A 15,283-nucleotide genomic window follows, 5' to 3' on the forward strand; every position below is an offset into this window, starting at 1 on the left:
AAGTTCCTCGGCATACACATCACAGACAAACTGAATTGGTCCACTCACACTGACGGCGTCGTGAAGAAGGCGCAGCAGCGCCTCTTCAACCTCAGGAGGCTGAAGAAATTCGGCTTGTCACCAAAAGCACTCACAAACTTCTACAGATGCACAATCGAGAGCATCCTGGCGGGCTGTATCACCGCCTGGTACGGCAACTGCTCCACCCTCAACCGTAAGGCTCTCCAGAGGGTAGTGAGGTCTGCACAACACATCACCGGGGGCAAACTACCTGCCCTCCAGGACACCTACACCACCCGATGTTACAGGAAGGCCATAAAGATCATCAAGGACATCAACCACCCGAACCACTGAGCCACTTTAACTATGCCACTTTGTTTACTTTGTCTACATACTCATCTCATATGTATATACTGTACTCGATACCATCTACTGTATGCTGCTCTGTACCATCACTCATTCATATATCCTTATGTACATATTCTTTATCCCCTTACACTGTGTATAAGACAGTAGTTTTGGAATTGTTAGTTAGATTACATGTTGGTTATCACTGCATTGTCGGAACTAGAAGCACAAGCATTTCGCTACACTCGCATTAACATCTGCTAACCATGTGTATGTGACAAATAAAATTGGATTTGATTTGATTAGAAGCACATTCACACACCAAACAAACACGACTAGTCTATTATGCATCTATCAACACTAAAATTACTGTGAAGACCATTGCAAAGCGTCTCACATACTTTTTGACATTTTGCTCCCCGTTTTGGATGCGTCTCAGTTTCTTCTTCTTAAGGATCTTGACAGCCCTCCTACAGAGTGTCTCAGAGTCCAGCATCTCCTTCACCTTCCCATAGGAGCCCTCCCCCAGCAGGTCTCCCATCAGGTACTTCCCAATCAGCTTGGTCCTCTTCCTCCGCGGCTCGTAGATGACTTCTGTGGAGTCGATGCGATGGACGAAGGTGTCCATGGTCAGGTGATTCTCCAAATAGTCCATGTGTTCATAGAAGTCCCCGTCACTCATGGTTTCCCCTTTGAGCGACGTGACTGTTTTTAATACTTATGTGTTGTATGTTTCTGGATATCCTGGGTCGGACAATACTCCTACAATGAATACGAATGCAGACTAATGTATTGAAATGTGGGATGCTGCAACTGCAGAAATGCAACAGAGGGTTCGCCTTAACCTGCTGACAATGTAGCACTGCTTGAGTATGGTGACCAGAGAGGTGAGTGGATCTGGTGTCCAATATTACAGGTCTACAGAGTTTGGCTCTGATAAGAGGGAATGTTTGGTTCTCTGTCTATGTGCTCAGATGATACAGGCTTATTCCATCCTTCTTAGCCATGTCCTTGTGACACCTGGAAACTGCTTTGATGAGTGCTTTGGTTGTTGGTTAATGTCATCATGTTTTGGGCAAACCATGTAATTACATTCTGTTTGCATAATTGCTATTATTCAAGTGTAATAATGAATTGTGAATGTGGTGTATGATGATAGATTTTCAACGAGGTGTTTTACAAAGCTTGGGTAATCGAATGTTCTACTTCCATCCATGTTCTGAATAAATCCTGGGTACTTGCCAAGCCTGCACAACTGTCCATCCAGTTTCAATGAATCATTGTAGGGATCCTCAGATCTGCAATACAAATGCACAATCACATGCATATGCATTTTGATGAAATTCACGAGACTGAAATGCATGGAAAGTGGAAATGCATTTGTACACTACCATGTCAATACACATGACCAATGATGCGGATGTGCTATCATAACGGTATACATTTCAATACTAGTTAACTAGCTCCTATCATTACAACAAACAATGCTGAATATTTTTATGAACATCACATCCACTCAACAACATAGCAGGCCCATAGGCGGAAATCCCAGGGGGGACGCAACCCCCCTATCCTGGGAAAAATATGACCCCCCCCCCCAATATATCACTGTAAACATAACTATGTAATCTCAATCATATTAATAATATACAATGAAAGCACTTGTGCTAATTATAGACACTTAATAGTGCGTTTTAAAGTTTCAAAAGATTGCGACCCCCGCCCTTTGCCTCACAATGGTTTGATCCACTGCCAGTTCCTTATCTGGCAGGAAACAGAGGGTTCGTATCTTTTTTTATTTGTTTTATTAACAACAAATCAATACATAAAGCACATGAGGGAACACAAGCATACATAGATTACAAACAATAGAGGGTTCGTATCTACTGTCTGAAAGGCACTCAATACACGTAACTGACGTGAGGTTAATCCAGTCAATCGCGCCATAGCAATGTTTTTTTTTATGTTGGCAGGGTTTACACACACACTAGCTGAATTCGCAGAGCTAGCAGGCAAACATTAACTATTAAGCTTGCTAGTACCTATTCCATTTATGTGGCGTCGTTAAAGGTGGAATCTGCACTATTTATTTATATTGATTTATTTCACATGTATTTAACCAGGTAGGCAAGTTGAGAACAAGTTCTCATTTACAATTGCGACCTGGTCAAGATGAAGCAAAGCAGTTCGACAGATGCACATGGAGTAAAACAAACATACAGTCAATAATACAGTATAAACAAGTCTATATACGATGTGAGCAAATGAGGTGAGAAGGGAGGTAAAAGCAAAAAAAAGGCCATGGTGGCAAAGTAGATACAAAATAGCAAATAAAACACTGGAATTGTAGATTTGCAGTGGAAGAATGTGCAAAGGAGAAATAAAAAATAATGGGGTGCAAAGGAGAAAAATAAATACAGTAGGGAAAGAGGTAGTTGTTTGGGCTAAATTATAGGTGGGCTATGTACAGGTGCAGTAATCTTTGAGCTGCTCTGGCAGTTGGTGCTAAAGCTAGTGAGGGAGATAAGTGTTTCCAGTTTCAGAGATTTTTGTAGTTCGTTCCAATCATTGGCAGCAAAGAACTGGAAGGAGAGGCGGCCAAAGAAAGAATTGATTTTGGGGGTGACTAGAGAGATATATCTGCTGGAGCGTGTGCAACAGGTGGGAGATGCTATGGTGACCAGCGAGCTGAGATAAGGGGGGACTTTACCAAGCAGGGTCTTGTAGATGACATGGAGCCAGTGGGTATGAAGCGAGGGCCAGCCAACGAGAGCATACAGGTCGCAATGGTGGGTAGTATATGGGGCTTTGGTGACAAAACGGATTGCACTGTGATAGACTGCATCCAATTTGTTGAGTATGGTATTGGAAGCTATTTTGTAAATGACATCGCCGAAGTCGAGGATTGGTAGGATGGTCAGTTTTACAAGAGTATGTTTGGCAGCATGAGTGAAGGATGCTTTGTTGCGAAAAAGGAAGCCAATTCTAGATTTAACTTTGGATTGGAGATGTTTGATATGGGTCTGGAAGGAGAGTTTACAGTCTAACCAGACACCTAAGTATTTGTAGTTGTCCACGTATTCTAAGTCAGAGCCATCCAGAGTAGTGATGTTGGACAGGCGGGCAGGTGCAGGTAGCGATCGGTTGAAGAGCATGCACTATCGTCAGTTTATTCCAAGATCAGCATACAGCTGTAGTGCTTCAGGGTCCCTGTGATAAGGTTAGCGATAAACTGAACTCCCAACTGAACTACACTCTCTTCTACCATATTCTTAAATATCTTTAATGGTCTCGTTACAAAAGCTAAAATGTCGCTATGGGACTTTGAAGCACATATGTGCCGATCTTAGAGTAAACTGACGATAGCAAAGATTATAGCAAACACCACAGAAACGGAATTGGTGCATGCTAGCTTTGCAAATTCAGCTATTGTTGGAAGCCAGCCAATATGAAACAAACTATTCAAATGACAAAAGGTTGCAGCATATGTTGTGTAAATGGTGAACTCATACAGCTGTCAACTCTTGTCGCTGCAATCCGTTTCACATTTGCTAGCTACCTTTTAGATCGAAACCCATATAGAATGATAGAAGATAAGATGATAGAAGCCCATCTCCTAATGTAAATAACCTACACACACTGTACTGTGTGTGTTTGTGCAGCTAGCCAGCCTGCCAGGTAGAAAAATCTAATGTACATAAAGACAGGCTGGACAGTCTTGAGGGAAAATATCTGCCAGCAATTTGTTGGATCCATTGAAACCCTCAAACATATGTTCGGTTCTTTTGTTCAGTAGTGTGTACAGCAGTGGTAGCATATTTTGAGGAAAGGCAGGCAAGGTTTTGAGTGGTCCTCACTCCACCCCCTCTATATTATATGTAAAGTTAGTGGAGTCGTTGTGCTGCTGAATACGTTCATTACACTTTTGTATTTCATGGGCCCCTTGCCATTACGCCAGTTACCCCTAGGGGTCCACCTACCCTGTTTGAGAACCCCTGGTGTATAGTATGTTATTTGTTATTTTGTTTAGTCATTTTTAGTACAACAGTACACTTACAAATTATTTATTTTATTTAAAATCGCATACTTTGTGTGACATACTTGTCCATAGCTGTTGTTTGAAGAGTTGTGACACTGACTGAACAATAACTAAGTATTTCTGAAGGATATTTTGGTTGATTTGTTTGGGTTTTTCCATTGAAGTAGTTATTTTGCTTTTAGAACTGTACTTATTCTGAGCGTTTTGTTCTTGTAAAGATGTTGTAATAGACTCAAACCAGTGGCACATATTTAATGACTATATAAATGAATCAGAAAAAGTTCCATAAAAAGGTCCGTTCAGTGCGGAGACAAACTTTGTGATGGTTCTCAATGGAGATTATTTGAGATGAGATCGCACCATGTTCATTGCATTTATGAAACCTGCACCCATACAGTGTACAGTGCCATTACCACCTACTGGCCTTGCTTGGTATTGCTGGTTGTAAATACAAACACTTGCATACATACTGGACTGATAAGGAACACTGCTATAACTATTATTAGTAGTAGTATTATAATGATTTAAACATTTTAACAAGTTGGGACAACCCTTCAGTTAACTACTGTACCTATCAATTATCCAGTAGTAGTAATTATGGTTCCTCAATATACATTTGACATATTACAACGTAGGCTATGTGTTACAGCACTACTTTTGGTGTCCGGGAATTGCTCTTGAGAAATGTTCATGTAATTGTCCCTCCAAAGTTGATATCAGATTTTCGCCCCTGAGCAGGCCATGAATAGCATAATCAGTGTCAGTGAGTGAAGTCAGAAAGTGCAAACCAGCGGTCTCTGTCTGTCGTGACTAGCTACAACATAGCTGAATAAACTCAATTTCACGATTTGAGCGGCGACAACAGTTAAGACTGGAGTTCCCGCGTCCCAAACAATCTAGTTTTTATCCCAAACTAGTGATTTCAGCACCCAAAGATTAGCCCGCAATTACACACGACATTGTTCTGTGTAATTGCTGGCTATTATTTGGGTGTTTTAATCAATAGTTTGGAATAAAACTTTCATTGTAGATGTGACGTCGGAGCACCAGTCCGTCCACACTAGTTGCCGCTCAACTCCATTGTAAATCGGTGAGTTTAGTCGGCTAGAGTTACAATACAAAGCATATTGAAACAGCAAGGCTAGCAAACGTTAGCTAGATATCGTTCATTGTTTTGCTATAAGGGCACACGTATAAAGGAACAATAACAAATCCGAGAAGACTCATTGTAGCAGCCGACTCTTGTGCAATAAACATCTCCCCAACGAGCCTGCTTGCCAGATAACTATCTTATCTACTGCAGTTACATCCACAAACCAAGCAGTGTTATAGATTTAGTATTTAGCTGTCTCCTAGTAAGCTATTAAGTTAGCTAACGCTACATTAATTTCCTGTCCTGTCATTTTGCATTACATTTTCAGGTATGGGGTATATTGTCTGTATGTTGAAAGAGGTCAACTTTACCTTGTATGCTCATTTACCGGTGTCATCGATTGCCTATGAAGAAGTGTTGGCTGTCAGAAACGCCTCCATCTTGTTTACATTATCTATGCTCCAAACATAGAAATTCACAATGGGAAAATCTATAGCAACAGCTAAGAATTGTGGTACAGTAATACATGCGATCCTCCGAGAGGTTACAATTTTCGATATCATACGAAGTCATACGATGCAGGCTGCCTGCTACTAAGGTTGGTTATGGTACAAAAAAAACAAGATTTAAAAACTGTATTTTTACTAAATGTGTAGTTTCTTGTAGAAACAGGACGGTTTCAGTGAGTTGACCTCAATGCAAACTTCTGTCTATGACCACAGAACCATTGGGGTTCAAATTTCACTCTGTGATTAAAGTCAGTGTCTCACAGCCACAAAAGGGTAGAACATATTTCAAACGTTGTTTATTAGGGGGAGATGGGCCCTGGCATGTCACTATCACAGGTGATTATTGTGTCTGAGGCTGTGTGAACAAATTATTGGATTATGCTAATAGTTATAAAAACATATTTTATTTAGCTTTCCCTTATGTGGATGTGATGTTAACACTCCCCAGTTGATGGCAGCACTGGTAAATTGTATTTTTCTGGACCAAATGCATAGTCACAGCAATGATACAGTGGCACATTAAACAGAGAAAGACAGACAAATACAAACAGAATTATGATTGATAGAATATGTCCTTAAACTATAGTCATATAACTTTTAGAAAACCCTAGATTCTACACATGCTTCATAGTTATGTCGTTTTACAACATTTCTTCAACTTGAAATGTCACACCAGTATTGCATTGCCATAGATACATAAATAATAGCGATAAGAAGTGGTTCGTCTGGGTTGCCAAACCGTAGCCTATTCATCTGTGTGGCCCAATGATCCAAACCATGTGAGCTGCTGCAGTGACCCAGTTCTCCAGCCCACCCACTGCACCACTCTGCAGGGTCAGCATTCCAGCTGTGCCCTGGGGATCTCTGTACAGCAACAGAAGGCAACATCATTCACCACGACTTACAGAAACAGCATATGATACTTTCATTTTCTCCACCACCAAAGGGACTACAAGCCGGAGACAGACAGATGGGAAGATTGGCACAATTTTGGCTCCCAAGCAATATCATACGCCACAGAAGAGAGGCGGTGATAGGGGACAAGAGAAAGAAAGGGGATGGAAGATAGATGGAGGTCTACATGTGGATGAAATAACACTCAGGCTCACTCTGACATTCTCACGTAGGGGTTCTATCAGTGAAATGAGTGCCTCCTAACCATCACAATCACCTGCCATCGCTCTCACTGATGCTTTGCATCTGCTTCTTCTGTGTTGGTGTCCCTGCTGCTGTTGAAGACTGACTTGGGGCCACACATGTATTTTATCACTTATTAGCTTTAATGAGTCCTCTCATAAAAATTGAAAAAGGCTAAAGGCTTATACCCCATCTCTAACATGTTGGTATTTATCTAACCACATCTAACTTAGAGGTATTGAGACTGATAATTATTTCCTTGTAATACAATTGAAAGCTATATGATATGGACTGAAAAGTTCTGAAGTTTTTCTACATTATTTGAAATATTTGAATGAAAAAATTGTTATTATCTATTCGCATATAATAATTTGAAAATATGTAAAACCTATTCGAAATATGCTAGGCCTACTCTACGTTCACAACACCACCGTAATCAGAAGACGCGTGGTCCAGTTGCGTCTGATGCACTCTGGTGAGGGGACGTCTCTTGTCTGGAAATTGAGTCAGAACGCAGAACACGTAGAACACTGTCAATTCCAGCTCTGTTCCAGCATTATAACTGGCTGAGAGCATCGCCCATCCCAGCAGCATAATTTCGTCTGGGCTAAATATTTATATAGAGGGGAACGACCTTCATTTACAACACATTCATTCACGTGAGAGAACACTGCGAACTTCTCCATTGCCAAGTTAACATTATTTGAAAACGTTTGGAAAAGAACAAACAGACATTTTGAAAGTTTTGACCAAAGTTTTATTTTACAATTATTATAATATTTTTTTATCACCATGGGCTTTTTGATTGCTCTTTTCGGTGTGACAGTTGCTTTGAGTCAAATGTTTGGAAGATATACTGTAAATGGTGAGTAAAGTATTATTTTATTTATCAAAAATTACGTTTGATATGTAGACTAATTATGAAATAATTCTGGAACAATTTTTGCTTTAAGAAGTCTAGCTTTGATATCTTAATTTAAAACGCGTAAAACATTCGAAAATACTTGATTGACATGATTTGTGAATAATGACCATTAAACCAAGTTAAACCATAGTTTTGCTTGCTTGATACTGAGGATTACAGAGTGCAGGTGCGCATTGTGTTACTACGATGTAACGTGCAAACAGTTACTTACCGTAATCACTGGTTTGCATTAGTATGCAGAACTGCATGTTTATTCCAAAGTAACTTTATTCTCTCATTTAGGGACGTTGGAATACCTTATATATTACAAAGTGATACGTGAGAGTTTATGGATTGTGGCAGTGATGAGTCCTAAAACCTTTAAACAAAACTCCACGATTGTGCAAAAGGTCTCTATTCTCCTGTATGAATTGGTGGATTAGATGCTGCTAAAGTGTATTGCGTGTGGACAGTGAGGTCAGCCAGGTCTGGCTGCGGACTCGTCTGGTCCATTCAGTCCAGTTTGATGTAAAGTAAACAGAGTCCTGGCTATTGTACAAGTGGGCCAGAGCCATAAATCTATATTATGGCTCTGAAGTGGGCTATTTGTATTTCCAGTAGGCCATTGTATACATCAAAGTATATCTACTTTAAATATGTCAATCATGTATATAAATTATGTAGAAAAACTCCAACTAGATCCGTTGTTGTGTTTGTTGTGGTGTGTTCAGCGGGGATGTGTTGGCTGCAGCAGAGCCAAGAGCAGCGCTGTGACATGGTGCTGATGCGTGGGGTCAGCAGGGAGGAATGCTGCTCCGGGGGCCGTCTGGACACGGCCTGGTCCAACACTAGTCTGCCTATCAATGAGGTCAGCCTACTGGGCTTCCTGGGAATCGTGTCCTGCAAACCATGCAAAGGTAACAATGCAGTAGAACTTACATTTACATTTACATTTAAGTCATTTAGCAGACGCTCTTAACTTGCGGAATTACTTGCTGTGAACCAACTAACAAAATTACATTATCATATCCCTATCATTAATATACGGGTGTTTTGCTATTTCTCAAACCATTTGACTAACAGAAGTAGATGCTGATTTCTTGACTCTTGTTATGGCAAACCACCATTGCTGGTAGTGTACCAAAGGTGCCTCAGACAAGTTAGATGGCTTTAGGTTGTCCACTTGGTCCCCTCATAACTGGCAATGAATGAAGCAAAGACGTTAAGGGGTCACATTTTGATCATAGTTCCAAATGGCAGGTAATTTGGCTATAACTAGACCACCTGTCTTCTTCTTGGGATAACTTTGACCCATATGGAATTTCCAAGTCAAGTTTGTTTCCTGAGGTTTCTAAATTTTGTGAAATGTGGATCTCGGCCAGTCATTTCATCTAACTCTGTACAGCTGTTTTGAGTGGCTTCCACTATTGGAAGCCTTCACCATGGGTATTCAGGTTCACTCAAGGATATATTCCTTTTTTATAAACTAAGGTTGCGGTGGCACTTTAACAAGTCCTTGTGATCTCTTGCCAGGGTAGTGGATTATTTTAAACCATGTGAGGATGATTAGTGTCAGCAAGGCTGAAGCCAGCATGTACCAAATAGCAATATAATCCTAGTTTCAAAATGTAGTAGCATTCCTGCTAACTACTGTATGATCGATCATGTTTTCACTTCTATGGAGCAGTCTTATTTTAAGGGATATAAAGGCTATTCCAGCATGCTGTTGATTACAACAAGGTATAAACCAACTAGTTGAATTAACAAGCATAATTATATGATAACAGCAAAAGTAAATAATGAAATGTTCTCATCAATTATGTGCTTAAATGATTAGTGGATAACCTCAAGTGATCTAGAATGACAAAAGTAACAAGACAAGTTGTAAAAGACAAGCTATAAATGTCAATGATTTAGCTACAGTGCATTCGGAAAGTATTCCGACCCCTAGACTTTTTTCCACTTTTTGTTACGTTACAGCCGTATTCTAAAATGGACTAAATAAATAAACATCTCAGTAATCTACACACAATACCCCATAATTACAAAGCAAGAACAGGTTTGTAGAAATGTTATAAAATAAAAAATAAAAAAACAGAAATACCTTATTTACATAAGTATTCAAACCCTTTGCTATGAGACTCAAAATTTCACTCAAGTGCATCCTGTTTCCATTGATCATCCTTGAGATATTTCTATAATATAATTGGAGTCCACCTGTGGTAAATTCAATTGATTGGACATGATTTGAAAAGGCACACACCTGTCTATATAAGGTCCACAGTTGACAGTGCATGTCAGAGCAAAACCAAGCCATGAGGTCGAAGGAATTGTCCATAGAGCTCCGAGACAGGATTGTGTTGAGGCACAGATCTGGGGAAGGGTACCAAAAAATGTCTGCAGCATTTAAGGTCCCCAAGAACACAGTGGCCTCCATCATTATTAAATGGAAGAAGTTTGGAACCACCAAGACTCTTCCTAGAGCTGGCCGATCCGGCCAAATTGAGCAATCGGGGGAGAAGGGCCCTGGTCAGGGAGGTGACTGAGAACCCAATGGTCACTCTGACAGAGCTCTAGAGTTCTTCTGTGGAGATGGGAGAACCTTCCAGAAGGACAACCATCTCTGCAGCACCACCAATCAGACATTTATGGTAGAGTGGCCAGACAGAAGCCACTCCTCAGTAAAAGGCACCTAAAGACACTCAGACCATGGGAAACAAGATTCTCTGGTCTGATGAAACCAAGATTGAACTCTTTGGCTTGAATGCCGAGCATCACATCTGCAGGAAAATTGGCACCATCCCTACGGTGAAGCATGGTGGTGGCAGCATCATGCTGTGGGGATGTATTTCAGCGGCAGAGACTGGGAGACTAGTCAGGTTTGAGGGAAAGATGAACCAGAGCAGGTTCACCTTTCAACAGGACAATGACCCTAAGCACACAGCCAAGACAACGCAGTAGTGGCTTCGGGACAAGTCTCTGAATGTCCTTGAGTAACCCAGCCAGAGTCCGGACTTGAACCCAATCGAAAATCTCTGGAGACCTGGAAATAGCTGTGCATCAACCTGACAGAGCTTGAGAGGATCTGCAGAGAAGAATGGGAGAATCATCCCAAATATAGGTGTGCCAAGCTTGTAGCGTCATACCCAAGAAGAGTCAATGCTGTAATCACTGCCAAAGGTGCTTCAATAAAGTACTGAGTAAAGGGTCTGAATACTTATGTAAATGTGATATGTCAGTTTTTTTATTTTTAATAAAATAACAAAATGTTGCTTTGTCATTATTGGGTATTGTGTGTAGATTGATGAGGGGAAAAAACAATTTAATCAATTTTAGAATAAGGCTGTAAAGTAAAAAAATGTGAAAAATGTCAAGGGGTATGAAAACATTCTGGAGGCACTGTATGGCATATATCGAGAGGTGTGTCCATCCCACCTTGGAACTGGTCCACAAAATGTCCCTGCAAGTTGCAGTGCAATTGAATAAAATCGAAATAATCTTTTTCACTCTGCATAAATTATTTCCCAATGCTGGCTGCGACACAGGCCTGGCTGCCTCCCCTCAGATAATAAAAAAATGAATTTCTGTTTACCACAGGAGAAATGTTTGCCACATGGCCAGACGTCTGTTTTTCATAATCTGGATCATTAAGCAGACTGAAAGAACAAAACTACAGCATCAATGTACATGTGATACTGCGGGGAAGTGCTGGTCTATTATCATAGTACTGCCTGTCAGAGTCAGACTGGGCCCAACAGTTGATCCTCCCCATTGGGGCTACTGATTTCCAGTGCTGCTGATTTGTGAAAACGTATATGAATTGCAACAAGCTGCCAGTGAACCGGAGCAAAACATAACAGAAAAAGGAATTTTGGGGGATTTCCCTGGGAGGAATGGGGATGAATCTGATACTCGTGTGAGAAATCCAGAGGTATCAGAGTTGGCCTCTTTGGAGATGGAGAATAGCAGGATATTAAAGCAAGCGCTCGCAGAGAAAGGCAATAAAGTGCTGCTTTTTACAGGATCGGGTCTGAATATCACTCTCTATTAGGATCAAACAGGTCCTGAGAAGCCTGTTGAAAGGTGGCGATGGTATGTCTGTGTTGTTTTAGGGTTACAGTACTGGGTGACTTCCTATTGACCAGGCTGGGCCTTGGAGAATCAACGGTTCCTCCTGCAACATCTCTCAGCCTGTAATACCCAGTGACAGGCCTTTGAACTGGTTGGTCTGCTCAAACACCCTTCCATCCATCTAAGACTTATCCCTGCTTTCATCATTACAGGGATCCTACAGTCGTGGAAACAGGCACAACCTCAGACACATTCTTACAGACTTGACATCCTTGTGTATGACCATAAACAAAATATGCGTTTATTGTAAATGTTTTTCTGGCTAAATCATGCTGCGGTTAAAGACAAAAGTTTTCAGAAATGTGTTCTGTTTTGTTGAGAATGAATCTTAAGCAGCGGTGGAAATGGATCACTTAACGACAGACCATTTAAGATGAGTAAATGCTTCGACAGTAATACTGACTTTTTACTCTATGTTTTGCAGAGACTTGTGATGGTGTGAACTGCGGCCCAGGGAAGGTGTGTACGTTGAATGCTGGACGTCCTCAGTGTGCGTGCTCTCCCGACTGCACTAACATCTCCAAAAAGCATGCTGTGTGTGGCAGCGATGGGAACTCCTATCGTGACGAGTGTGTCCTCCTGATGGCCCGCTGTAAAGGACACCCTGATCTGGAGGTCATGTACCAGGGAGAATGCAAAAGTGAGGACATGCCTGTACTTCAAGAGTTATCTTGCATGTCAGCAGTTTGGTTATTTCAAATACTAATTGTGCTACTGCAGCAATATTACACACATTCTTGGATTCAAATAAGTATTCCTTTGTAGCGAAACTATATTACTAATGCTCTATGTTCATGTTCTGTCCAGAGTCTTGCTCCAATGTGGTGTGCCCAGGTACCCACACCTGTGTGACAGATCAGACTAACAGTGCCCACTGTGTCATGTGCCGCACAACCCCCTGCCCAATACCGCTGAAGTCCGAGATGCCTATCTGTGGCAACGACAACATCACCTACCCCAGCGCCTGCCACCTCCGTAGAGCCACCTGCTTCCTGGGGCGCTCCATAGGAGTGCGTCACTATGGCAACTGCACTAGTAAATCCCCTTCACTGTTCCTGATCTGTCAACACATAGCCTAAGTATAATCAATAAATTAATAAACAACCTAAATTGAATGGATTTTCTAACTTTAGATATTTTGGCATGTGTTGGATGTGTTTTGTCTTGTGTTCTCTCTCTCAGGTGTTCCAAGAAACACCCTGGCTTTGGAGGGCAGTGAGGAGAATTCACTCTAAAGGGACAGTTCTTGTGTGGTCCAACTGGTACTAGACTTAGCTTAGTCCACCCGGTACGAAGATTTCCAAGAGATTACCTTCGATACGTGAACCAAAATTGTCCCGATGTTCACTCACCAAGTTCTGATTTATGTTGACTACTTTTTTTACAATCACTTATCCCCTCCATCCCTACCCCCCTGTACATAGAACAATGATACATTTGATGTGGGGGAACCCGTTGGAAGTAGCCGTCTGTTCTTCCAAAAGGAAACCAATACTGTATTTGTTGATGCATGCAATGTATGTTAAATAGGATGATTTGCTCATGAAACTGTGGAGAAATATGTAGGGGGCTTTAAGTATAGGGAAATATGTGTATATTGTAAGTAAATACTGCTACTATTTATTGAAGAAGGTATCAAATCTGTTCTATTTATGTTTTGACCCTGTATACAAATCCATATATCAATAGGTCAGCTGTATTTATTGTATTTGGTTTTAAGGTACATGTATTTGAATGGCCACTGGAATTCTTTTATTTTGGCAAGTTATTTTAATTTTTGTGTATTTTTCATATCCCTAAATAAAGTGCATTGTCCCCTTAAAAGCAGCATGACAAAAAAAACTCCATTTGTTTGGATACTGGATACCACATTTAGAGGATGACAACATATTTTGTTTCAATTCACTCGAAGCAAAACAGGGTAACTGCTGTCTGTACTCCAGTGTTTGTTTGGAGGTGATGAGAGACTTAGCCAAAACAAAAGTGCACAGTATGTCTCCTCTAACTCTGCTTGCACAGAGTATGAAACTGTTTATGCTGGAGCCCAATAAAATGTATAAGCCTCCCACTGATCACTCAAATGAACAGTTTAGTTCAGTGTGCAGCAATTTTATTAGACTGTTGGTTCAACCCCAAGCCTTTACAATACCTCCACTGTTGAAGTCTTGGCTTTGTTTATTTTGTATGTTTGTGGGTAATATGAGACCAATATAATGCCATTCAGGTTGTTGAATACACTGTAATATAGTGTAACTGCAAAATCTGACAAATGTTGTTAGCCTTAACAAATTGAAAACATGATAATGCCAAATTACATTAATTTACTCAAAGTTAACTCACAGCCGAATGTATCTGTTCAACGTTTAAGTACTCGTGGCTATTTGAACCAAATGGGCAGATAGCTATTTGCAAATAGCTATTGGTTATTGTGATATGAATGAATAGTGCTGCCCACCCATTTATTCTAGATGATATAATATATTTTTAATTAAAACAAATACTGTTTTTGAACAATTTACACTAGTTTCTTGAAAATAGAACTCAGTTTCATGTACCTGTGTTCCTACTGTGAAATTTGAATGACAAATGTATCTACTTATTTTTGTATTTTTGTACTGCCATTTTATCTCAACATAAACTATAGTATTTGTCATGATGCCTCTTTCATTTCTGGTGCAACTTCGACAGTCATTAAATTCATGTTATACTAGTCAGAATAATCTCTCTAGTCTAGTGCATAATTCCAGATAGAGAATTAATAACAGAGGGTAGGACAAAGCCTATCATACAAAATATCACTTACAGTAAACACATACTGTATGCACAGTAATTGCCATTCTAGATTCTAGACTTTTGTCAGTCTAAAAATACACACAATAGTAAAGGCATTTATCAATGGAGTCATTTCAAGCCTCGTGGGGCGGTCGTGACAAGCTTATATGCACATTGTCTATCCCTTACTGCCTAAAGATGATCATGGCCATGGTTATGAACCTTAGTGAACCGTCTACCTTAACTACCCACATAGAGAAGCAGCAGGTGGGCTAGAGTGTTGGACGGCTTTTACTATGCTGCAACCTCTGTGCGTGCAATGGCCCTGGCAACTGACATCCCACTGACAA

At 40.6% G+C, this 15,283-nt stretch overlaps 1 protein-coding gene and 1 pseudogene across 3 annotated transcripts; one reads left to right on the plus strand and one right to left on the minus strand.

Moving 5' to 3' along the window:
• The window catches only part of LOC123999321, a 61,963-nt pseudogene extending 55,749 nt beyond the window's left edge, over window positions 1-6,214 (minus strand).
• On the plus strand, window positions 5,489-14,812 carry LOC123999329 (follistatin-related protein 3-like). Of its 3 annotated transcripts, none has more exons than XM_046304991.1 (5): window positions 5,489-6,078; window positions 8,762-8,947; window positions 12,586-12,801; window positions 12,969-13,196; window positions 13,344-14,812. In XM_046304991.1, exons 2-5 carry the CDS (start codon window positions 8,767-8,769, stop codon window positions 13,394-13,396), a joined length of 678 nt encoding a protein of 225 aa, XP_046160947.1. In that variant the 5' UTR covers window positions 5,489-6,078; window positions 8,762-8,766; the 3' UTR covers window positions 13,397-14,812. The 3 variants fall into 3 exon arrangements, with proteins under 3 accessions (XP_046160947.1, XP_046160940.1, XP_046160931.1); XM_046304984.1 differs by lacking the exon at window positions 5,489-6,078 and adding an exon at window positions 6,109-7,991 and having other exon boundaries at window positions 12,969-13,240; XM_046304975.1 differs by lacking the exon at window positions 5,489-6,078 and adding an exon at window positions 6,112-7,991.
• Window positions 14,813-15,283: the final 471 nt, after the last annotated feature.

This window comes from Oncorhynchus gorbuscha, linkage group LG02 (genome assembly GCF_021184085.1).
Source record: "Oncorhynchus gorbuscha isolate QuinsamMale2020 ecotype Even-year linkage group LG02, OgorEven_v1.0, whole genome shotgun sequence".
Classification (NCBI taxonomy): domain Eukaryota; kingdom Metazoa; phylum Chordata; class Actinopteri; order Salmoniformes; family Salmonidae; genus Oncorhynchus; species Oncorhynchus gorbuscha.